This window comes from Canis aureus, chromosome 21 (assembly GCF_053574225.1).
Source record: "Canis aureus isolate CA01 chromosome 21, VMU_Caureus_v.1.0, whole genome shotgun sequence".
NCBI lineage: Eukaryota > Metazoa > Chordata > Mammalia > Carnivora > Canidae > Canis > Canis aureus.
Window position 1 is genome coordinate 9642119 of NC_135631.1, and position 10327 is coordinate 9652445.

Genomic DNA, 10327 nt, shown 5'->3' on the forward strand with positions numbered 1-10327 from the left:
AGTGGGTGGGGGTCCTGGCCTTGGGGCATCCACAGAGGAGGAGGAATGAGCCAGGAGGAGAGCAGATCAAATCAGGGGCAACAAACGTCTGTCACAGAATGAATGCTGGCTAAGCTGGGTTTTGTGGAATGCATAGGAGCTCACCTGCAGAAGAAGGGGGTGAATCTTGCACACTAGGTATCGTGGCCTCCCAAGCACCCCAGGAAGCGGGAAGTGAGAACAGCCGAGGGTGAGAAGACCGGCAGGGGGAGGCATGGGGAGGCACCTCTCTTTGTACTGACTTCTTGGGCTGCTTCCAGAGGGCAATGGGGAGCCATCCAGGGTTGTGAAGGAAGAGTGACATGGTCAGACCAGTTAGGGGGAAGGTCGTGGAGGACAAGGGGTGGCCAGCCACTGTGATGAGGAGCAGGTGGGGCCGCACTCAGGTAGCACGGTGGCCAGGAGCGGACCTGCAGAGAGGGGGACGGGGATGGGATGCCGACAGCAGAAAGCTCGGCTCCAGCGGCCACCTTCCCTGGTGGGCTCAGGCTACACTGTCCCTGCTGGCCGCACCGTGCCCAGGGCACAAGGGAGGTAGGCACCCCTTCAGAGCATGTCCTTTCTCGAGGGGAAATCTTCCCCAAGGGCCCAGGAGCTGCCAGAGGTCTCAGCCAGTGCGTCCTCACACTGTGGCCCAAAGCCGTCCCCAGCAGGCTGGTGCAGAGGTACTCATGCCGGCCTACAGCTGAGGACGTGTGTCCCCGAGTCCCCAGGAGACTGACACCAGTGAGGGGGGGATGTGGGGGCCAGGCCCTTGGGCGTGGGGGGATGGGTGTGTTTCTGGAATGAGCAATGGTCACAGGGCCTTGGGGGTCCACAGGGGCCGAGTGGGGGGCCACGGAGGGCGGGCCGCAGGCCAGGGGAGACGGGCCATCTCCCCCCTGTTACGGACTTCCCTCCCCCGGCTTCCCAGCCTCCTCATGCTGGCGGGATGGACCTTTTTGGAACATTCCAAGTCTCACTGGCCGTGCCTGGGGTTCCAGGCCCTGGGGAAATGGGACAAGGGACGGAGAACAGTCCTGCCGGTGGCATCTAATGGAACGTGCTGTGGGGCCCCGTTGGGAAATTTGGTGAAATGAAGAATCTTCTGGAAAAGCAAATATTTTCCCGATATCCGAGGTTTGAGTCTGGGTTTCTCCTCTTGGGGGTTTCGGGAACACCTGCCACTGAGGTCGAGGGTTTTGCATCACGTGTGCTCTCAGGGTGCCCAGGACAGCACCTCCCTGTATACCTGCCGGTCACCCCCACGTGGGGTGTGTTGCTGAGGGGACCCCAGCCATCCCCAGCCCGGCAGAGGCCGTCCTCTGGAGCCCGTGATTCAGAGCGAGGGCCGCTGCCCCTGCTGGGTGCCTGCGGCGGGGATGCAATTAGATTTAATGGGACAGAGCCCTTTCTCCTGCGCGTCTTCGCTCCCGCCCACCGCCTCCCTCCAGCGGCAGGAGAGGACGCGGGGAGGTGGGAGGTGGGGGACCCACAGGGGCCTTGACGTCAGCTCAGCCTATAAGAGGCCGCCTGGCAGAGGGCTGTGAGGCGAGCCCCGGACCCACGCCGGCGCCATGCCCACTCCCAACACCGCCTCGCCGCAGGCCAAGGGCTTCCGCAGGGCTGTCTCGGAGCTGGACGCCAAGCAGGCCGAAGCCATCATGGTAAGGGGGCTGCCGGTGGCCAGAGGGACCGGAAGTGCAGAGTGTCCCCCAAAGGCTGATGGGGGCCCCGGACTCAGCGTCCACATGACACCACGGACCTGGGCACAGTGTGGGGTCCTGGCTGTGGGCACCTGCTCTGCCCAGGCTGGCAGGCGACCCCCGTGCCTGGGTGTTTGCATCTTGTGGGTGGTTCCTCCCGGGCCCTGGTGGCGGCTCCTGGTGGGAGGCACTGGCCACCCAGGGGTGCAGGACCCGGTGCTGAGCCCAGGGGTGGCCGGGGCTCCGGGGTGATTTCCACCTGTCCACCGGCCACGCGTCCATGCCCATGAGTGACCTCCTGTCCTGAACCCCACTTCCCCTCCCTAGCACCCCCGGGCCCCCCTGACAACCAGGACAGCCTCCAAAGCATCGCCCAGCACCCCGGGGACCCCGAGGTCAGCAGCTCTGTGCTGGCCAGCGCCCCCATGAAACTGGATAATTGGAGGCCTCTCCGGCTGTCAGAGGGTCTCCGTGCCCTCGGGGATTGGCCCGGGATCATCAGCTCCCAAACATTTCAAACGGGCTTTTGTTTTTAGACCTTGGATGAGAGCATGATTTGGGTTCTGGAAATGCGATTTGCAGGCACCTGCTCAGGGAACTGCCCCCCTGTCCCCTCAGTGGTTCTCCTCACCCCGGGAGGCCCAGGGCTCTCCGACCTAGGGCTGCAGACCTGCTCTGTCCACACCCGGAGGCCAAGTGGGGGCTCGAGGGGTTTCTCCTGCTCCCTCCCCACCATCTTATTGGAAGTTCAGCTCCGAGGGATGAGCCCCAGACGTGCAGCTCCTCCTCCATGCAGGCTCTGGGGCTCATGGCCTTGGGGACAGGCTGTGGATGGGCACCTGGGTCCAGATGAAGAGCCACATGTCCCTGTGCTGTGGGGAAGGGCCGGGGGAGGAGGGTCATAAGGAGAGGTCATTCAGAGGGGCTGGTGTGGGGGGCCCTCCTAGGAGCCAGACTACGCCCTCTGGCCGATGTCCACCTCAGGGTTTTGCGTCACCTCCTGTCACCTCCTCCGGGTGGGGGCCCAGGGGCCGAAGAATGCAGCCTGAGGGTGCCAGGGGCACCTCCCCTCACCACACCCACCCCTAGCCTGTGACTACACACCTTCCTGGCTGCCCCCGGGCTTAGTTCTGTCCCCGCAGGTAAGGCCTGGCCGGCCAGTCCCTCTCCCACGGGCAGCAGGTGCTCACGGACACCGGTGGGTCAGAACCGGGATGGGAGCGGCCGAGGGCTGGGGGAGCTGGGCGTGCCCTGTCCCCACAGTCCCCGCGCTTCATCGGGCGGCGCCAGAGCCTCATTGAGGACGCACGCAAGGAGCGAGAGAAAGCAGAGGCCGCGTCGGCTGCCTCCTCGGAGCCCGGAGACCTCCTGGAGGCCGCGGTGTCCAAGGAGAAGGACGGGAAGGCCATGCTGAACTTGCTCTTCACCCTGCGGGGCGCCAAGACCTCTTCGCTGTCCCGAGCCGTGAAGGCATTTGAGGTGAGAGGGGTAGGTGTGCACCTGCGGCTGCTGTGGGCAGGGCTGTCCTCTCCATGGGACTCACACAGAAGTGTGGCTGCCCAGGTCACAGAGGGCGATGAGGGGAGAGGGTCCCAGGAGCCCTGGGCCTGGGGTTTTGCCCGTCTGAGAGCTCCGGGGGGCCCGACGGCCCTCAGAGTAGCCCTCATGTCCTTGGGAACTCCCTGAGCCCCAGCTCTGGGGCTGAGGCCACCAGCTCTGCCACCCCTACCACCTCACACATGGGGTGACACACGGGGTGAGTGGGTATAGCTCCCAGCAAGGCAGCCTGGAAAGTTGGGGTCCCCCACACCCACCTGCCCCTGACGGACTCTGGCTAATGTGACAGCTGACGGCATTAGCTGCTCTGGCCACACCGGGCCGGGCGGGACACTGGCTCCTGGCACACGCACCCAAATGACATTAGAGCTGGACTCTTCCAGCAACTGGACGGCTGTGTGGCCCGAGGGCCCGTTGAGACCCAGGCGCCCTCGTTGCTGGGCGACGGGAGGTGGTGCGGAGCGGAGCCTTCCTGCCAAGCCCCTGGGCGCTCCGCGGCGCTGAGCGGGGGCTTGAGGCTCCTGGGGGCTGCAGTGGGCTCCACTCCCAGCCCTGGATGGGGCCACCAGGGGTGGCAGACCTTCCAGCTGGCAGCTGGGGACTTGGACTGTCTGGGTGTGGCCGAGGGACACGTCTCGTTACCCCGAGCACTGGATGCGATGACTCCCATTACACAAGGTGGACAAAACCCCATCTCCCGGCCGCAAGCCCTGCCCAGGCCGCAGGCTCTGACCCGAGTGGGGAGAGCTTGGGTGTCCCCGGCCACAAACATCTGACCCCACAGTGGCTCCTCCTTCCCATCTCCCCGTCTCCTGTCCCCCTCTATCTCTCCCTTGTTCCCTAAGACGTTTGAAGCCCAAATCCACCATCTGGAGACCCGGCCCGCCCAGAGGCCACGGGCAGGGGGCCCCCACCTGGAGTACTTTGTGCGCTGTGAGGTGCCCAGTGCTGACCTGCCCGCCCTGCTCAGCTCCGTGCGCCGGGTGGCGGAGGATGTGCGTGGTGCCGGGGAGAACAAGGGTGAGGCTGCTTGAGGACAACCCCTGACCTTGAGATGGGGGTGCAGAGGCTCTCACAGGGGACCCCTGGGGTGACCCACGTGCAGCTTGGGGGGCCCCCTCCCCGCTGGTTCAGGCCCTTGTCCGTCTGTGTGCTGTCTGCCTGGCAGTCAGAGCCCCCTGCCCCCCTGCCCTCTGTCCCCTGCCCTCCTGCCTCGAGGAAGCCCCAAGGGAGGCTGCTCCTGGGGTGGCCTGACACTCATGAAAGCTTGTTCCATCCAACACCATGAAGTCCTCTGGTTCCCAAGGAAAGTTTCTGAGCTGGACAAGTGCCACCATCTAGTCACCAAGTTTGACCCTGACCTGGACTTGGATCACCCGGTGAGCCGGTGCCCACGGGCCTCCTGGCTTCCTGTGCCCCCGTAGTCACGGCTAGGGTGGTGGGGTGGGCCCCAGGCTGACCCCAGATGGGGCATTTGTCTGTCTGCTGTCTGGCTCCCAGGAGAACCACTAAGGTCTGGCTAAATGCAACCACCAGGCACCCCGCAGGTGGGGTGGGCAGGGAGGCGATGGTGGGCAGGGAAAGGGTGGTGGGCAGGGAGGGGGTGGTGGGCAGGGAAAGGGTGCTGGGCAGGGAAAAGGAAGTGGGCAGGGAGGGGGCGGCAGGCAAGGAGGGGGTGTCAGGAAGCCTCTCCAGCGCGACCACTGTGCCGCCAGGGCTTCTCGGACCAGGTGTACCGCCAGCGCAGGAAGCTGATTGCAGAGATCGCATTCCAATACAAGCAGTAAGGACCCTGGGGCTTCAGTCTCAGCCCGGACCCATCCTGGAGGGTAGAGCTGGTGGGGGAGGGGACGTCTCTGTCACCATCACTGTGGACACTCAGCTGAGGAAAGCAGGCCACTTGCCGAAGCTGCATGGCTGCCAAGTGCTCAGCCCCAAGGCCTTCCTGTCGGCCCTCCCCCACATCCTCCCCGACGGTGCCCCGCTGACTGCCACCTCCCCCCGCAGTGGTGACCCCATTCCCCGAGTGGAGTACACGGCCGAGGAGATTGCCACCTGGTAAGGTCCCTGCCGGGGTGGAAGGGACAAGGAGGGCCCTGTGCGAAGGCCATGGGTAGAGGAGGGACTTCCCAAGGCCCTGACTGTCCACCTGGAGCGAGAGGCTGCTGGTGGGTTGGCCTGGCCCTCTGACCCTCTGTCCCTCAGAACCCCACCCCTGAAGCCACAGGCAAAGGTCCCTCCCAGTGGCCAGGGTCTTCAGGGTCCGGCCAGAGGCCTGCCGTGAGGGGCCCCTCAGAGTGCCCACGAGGGGATGAGGGGATGAGGGGATGGGATGGGGGGGCCCCGCAGCCAGGCCTGGGCTCCTCATCTGCAGGAAGGAGGTCTACACCACCCTGAAAAGCCTGTATGTGACCCATGCCTGCCGGGAGCACCTGGAGGCCTTCCAGCTGCTGGAGCGCTTCAGCGGGTACCGTGAGGACAGCATCCCCCAGCTGGAGGACGTGTCCCGCTTCCTGAAGGGTGCGTGTGCCGCAGGGGACAAGCCCAGGGACGGAGGTGTCCCCCCTGGGCATGGAGGCGCCCCTGCCCTGGCTCCGTGCCCTGACCACCCGTGGTCCTTGCAGAGCGGACAGGCTTCCAGCTGCGGCCCGTGGCCGGTCTGCTGTCCGCAAGGGACTTCCTGGCCAGCCTGGCCTTCCGAGTGTTCCAGTGCACGCAGTACATCCGGCACGCGTCCTCACCCATGCACTCCCCCGAGCCGTGAGTGTGCACCTGCTCCCCCCGGCCCTGCCCACACTGCCCAGCCTCACGCAACAGGGCCAGCAGGGCGCTCATCTGCGGGTGGAGGGCCTGGGTGTGGAGCATGAGGGCGGGTGCAGGGGGGTGGGCTGCTGGTCCCCCAGCCCCCCCGCGCCACCCCTCTCCCCACCCTCACAGGGACTGCTGTCATGAGCTGCTGGGGCACGTGCCCATGCTGGCTGACCGGACCTTCGCTCAGTTTTCCCAGGTGTGTCTTCGAGGGCTGGAGAGGGGGGCGCTGTGGTCCTGGGCTGTGGTCCAGGGCTGGGGGCTGGGGGCTGTCCGGGGCTCCTGCCACCTGAGCCATTCCACCCGAACTGTGCCCAAATCCCTTAGTGGCTGGACGGTGGCCACTTGGGTCCAGGAGGCTTCAAGGACCTGCGTCATCCTGGGATAGAGGGGCAGGTGGGCCGTGTGGGGTGTGCCTGGACCCCTTCTGGGAAAATCACCTTATAAAACAGGAGTCAGCCCCCCTGGTGCAGAGCTGACCTGGGGAGGGCAGTCCCATGGCCTCTGCTGCCACCTGCTGGCGTCCTAAAGAACAGCAGGGAGCGGTCTTGGTCTTTTGATTCATCTTGAGGGCCCCTCATCCCTGGAGGGTCCTTCACCCCTGCAGGGTCCCCCCATCCCAAGAGTGTCCCTACATCCCTGGAGGGCTCCCCATCCCTGGAGGGTCTCCATACCAGGAGGGCCCCTACATCCCTAGAGGGTCCCCCCATCCCTGGAGGGTCCCTCACCCCTGCAGGGTCCCCCCATCCCAGGAGTGTCCCTACATCTCTGGAGGGCTCCCCATCCCTGGTGGGCCCCCCATCCCTGGAGGGTCCCTCACCCCTGCAGGGTACCCCCCATCCCAGGAAGGTCCTTATATCCCTGGAGGGGCCCCCCATCTCAGGAGGATCCCTACATCTCTGGGAGGTCCGTCACCCTTGCAGGGTCCCCCCATCCCAGGAGGGTCTCTATATCCCTGGAGGGCCCCATCCCTGGAGGGTCCCTGCATCCCTGGAGGATTCCCCCATCCCTGAAGTGTCCTTGTATCCCTGGAGGGTCCCTATATCTCTGGAGGGTCCCTCACCCCTGCAAGGTCCCCCCATCCCAGGAGAGTCCCCATATTCCTGGAGGATCCCCCATCCCTGAAGGGTCCTTGTATCCCTGGAGGGTCTCTGAATCCCCAGAGGGTCCTTGCGTTCTGGGTAATGTCCAGGAGGCCCCTGGAGCAGGCGCCCATGCAGTGGTGAGCTGAGCCCTCCCTCCTCAGCTTCTCCTGCCTCCACAGGACATTGGGCTCGCGTCCTTGGGGGCTTCTGATGAGGAAATTGAGAAGCTGTCCACGGTGGGTGCCTTCCCCTGCGGGGCCTTGGGGGGTGGACTCAGGACACCTGGGCTCAGGCCAGGGACCCCTATCTGAGCTGAGGTGTCCACCTCTGTCTAGGGAGTGTCACCTTTACTCTGTGACCCCCAGAGCCTGGCCAGGCTCTGTTGGGGGAGTGGGGGGTGCCCGAGGGGTGGGGGGTTGGCAGTGCCCACGGCTGCCTCTGCAGCAACACTATGGCTGTCCTGCCAGCTGTACTGGTTCACAGTGGAGTTCGGGCTGTGCAAGCAGAATGGTGAGGTGAAGGCCTATGGCGCTGGGCTGCTGTCCTCCTACGGGGAGCTCCTGGTGAGGGCCCCCCTGCCACGGCTCCCAGCCCAGGGAGGGGGGTGGTCACACGGGGCCTCCCGGGGACCAACCCATCAGGGGGCCAAGAAACTCATCCCACCCACACTGGGCCCCAGGCCTGGGGAGGAGGCTGTGGAGTCAGGCCATGAACTCCCCCACCCACGGAGCCTGGGGTGTGGGGCTCCTGAGACCCCTGGTCTCCCCCAGCACTCCCTGTCTGAGGAGCCCGAGATCCGGGCCTTCGACCCAGACGCTGCGGCCGTGCAGCCTTACCAGGACCAGACCTACCAGTCGGTCTACTTTGTGTCTGAAAGCTTCAGCGATGCCAAGGACAAGCTCAGGTAGGCCAGGGCTCCAGGGCCTCGACACCCGCCCCCCTCCCCCGCCCCCAGATGGGCTAGCCCACAAGCAGGGCCTGTGAGCCCTCTGGACAGAGAAAACTGTGCACACCCTGCCCACAGCAGGACCCCCAAAAAGTCCTGGGGAGGGAGGGGCACACCTGCCAGACTGGTGGCCAGGGCAATGTCAGGTTCTAGGGGACAGAGTTTGACTTTTACCAGAAGGATGTGTGGGACCCTTCCCAGCCTCCTGCAGGCTGAACAGCTGGGGCCGTGGGATGGGAGCAAGGAGGGGCGGGGTGGCTGGGAGGGAGCAAGGAGGAGTTCGCAGGGGGGCCGGGGCGGGGGCTGAGGGCCGGTGACCAGCGGCCTCGGCAGAGGGGGCTAAGCCCCGTGCATCCCACCTGCTCGTCCTCAAGAAGGGCCTTGTTTCGCAGCCAGAGGCTGTGTGTTCAGAGGCGGGAGACGGGGAGGGCTGGATCCCACAGGCAGGGGGTAGTAGGGACAGGAACAGACCTGGAAAGGACTCCTGGAGGGGTGGGGTGGGACAGGGGTCCAGCAGAGGCCTGCATCGGAAAGGCCTGCCCCTCCCCTGCCGCCTACCCTTGGAGCAGGCCTCGGCCCTCCCCCTCCCCCCCCCCCCCCCCCCCCGCTGCCCCCATCCCCTCACCCCCATCTCATCCAGTCGGTTGGTCTGGTCACAGGGAGCTCTCGCCCTGCACTGATGAAAGAGGCTGCAGACTCTGCCCCAGGCTGGCCCGCTCCTCCCTATCTCCCCAGTGCCCCCCGAGTCCCCACCAGGTGACCGAGGGCCCATATGCCCTGCCCTCCCTAGGAACTACGCTTCCCGCATCCAACGCCCCTTCTCCGTGAAGTTCGACCCATATACGCTGGCCATCGACGTGCTGGACAGTCCCCACGCCATCCGGCGCTCGCTGGAGGGGGTCCAGGACGAGCTGCACACCCTCGCCCATGCGCTCAGCGCCATCGGCTAGCTGCAGCCGGAGAGGCCCCTGCAGTCTCCTCACCCTTCCCCGGCCTCCCCCGGCCCCTGCCCAAGCAAGGGGCTGGGGCACTGGGCACCCCCAAGAGCCTGCCAGAGACCCTCCCCACAGGAAGGCACCCCACCAACCCCCACCCTGCTGCTTCCTGGCTCTGCCTGCAGTGTCCTCGTCCTGCCCGTGATGCTGTGCGCTGCCCACTCACAATCCCAATAAAAGAAAGAATCCCTCTGAGCCCCCCTGGTGTCGTCTGTGTGTGGGGCTCGTGGGCCATGAAGCCATCCTGGGCCCCTCTTGTCCCGCTCCTGGCCTGGCTCAAAGTTTTCTGTCTCCCTCCTCCTCTAAGACCCCACCAGGCAGCCCAGGCCCAGACAGGGGACCCCTCTGTGCCTGGATGCCCTGCTTGCCCCGGAGGACCAGCCTGTGCTGAGCTCCAGCAGCTCTGAGGGCATAGGTAGGGGGTCCTGGGTGAGCCCCCCATCCTCATGGTGTGGCAGTGCAGGGGTGGGGACTGGCCATCAGAGCCATCCCGGGGCTCACAGCTCTGCGTTGGGAGGTTTCCAAGGCAGGGCTGCAGGCTGGGTCCTCCCCACAAGCCAGCAGTTCCCACTGCAGGGGAGACAGGGCCCCAGGGGCCAGCCCGTAGCAGGTGCAGGAACGGGGCCCTGAGGCATCCCACTCGCACAGAGCAGGGCCTAGAAATTGTCCCAAAAATGTGTTCTGAGCTGGTTCCCAGAGGGCCTCTCTGGGCCTGTGTCCCCAGCAAGGCAACTGGGGGCTGGACTCTGGGCTCTGTAAGCTGCGCCTCTGCTCACTCGACGGGGCTGCACATGGCCCTCCAGCCGGGGCCCCAGCCTCCTCCAGCGCTGGCCCGGTCTGTGGTGCCCCTTCTCCTTCCTACTCTGCCCTGGTCCTTGGAGAGAGCAGCCTGCGGGCTTCCCAGGAGGGGCCGGGCTCCGTGCTTGCCATGGGGTGGAAATGCCAGCCGGTGTCCTGGGCCCTGCTCACTCCCCGCAGCCACACACAGCCCGGGCCCTGGCTTTAAGCTTTTAGGATGTCAATCCCAGCAAACTCCTACTCGTCTGTCAGGGCCCTCCGGGGCAAAGGCTTCTTCCCCAGCCCTCCCTGGAGGTCTGTCCTCCTGTCCTCTGTGCCTCAGGTACCGTGTCTGTGCCCAGACCTCCCATACCTTCCTCTCTTGAGCCCATGAGACCCCAGTGGGGCATTTCTGATGGCTGTGAGCTCCACTGA

The 10327-nt window shown here is 65.5% G+C and overlaps 1 protein-coding gene across 1 annotated transcript; it reads left to right on the forward strand.

Moving 5' to 3' along the window:
• The first annotated feature begins 1528 nt into the window (after positions 1–1528).
• TH (tyrosine hydroxylase) lies at positions 1529–9310 on the forward strand. The gene is made up of 13 exons (XM_077864316.1): positions 1529–1685; positions 2988–3203; positions 4127–4301; positions 4572–4660; positions 4997–5064; positions 5289–5339; positions 5656–5801; positions 5906–6041; positions 6219–6288; positions 7354–7410; positions 7642–7737; positions 7945–8078; positions 8911–9310. Exons 1-13 carry the CDS (start codon positions 1596–1598, stop codon positions 9068–9070), a joined length of 1488 nt encoding a protein of 495 aa, XP_077720442.1. The 5' UTR covers positions 1529–1595; the 3' UTR covers positions 9071–9310.
• The last annotated feature ends 1017 nt before the right edge of the window (positions 9311–10327 follow it).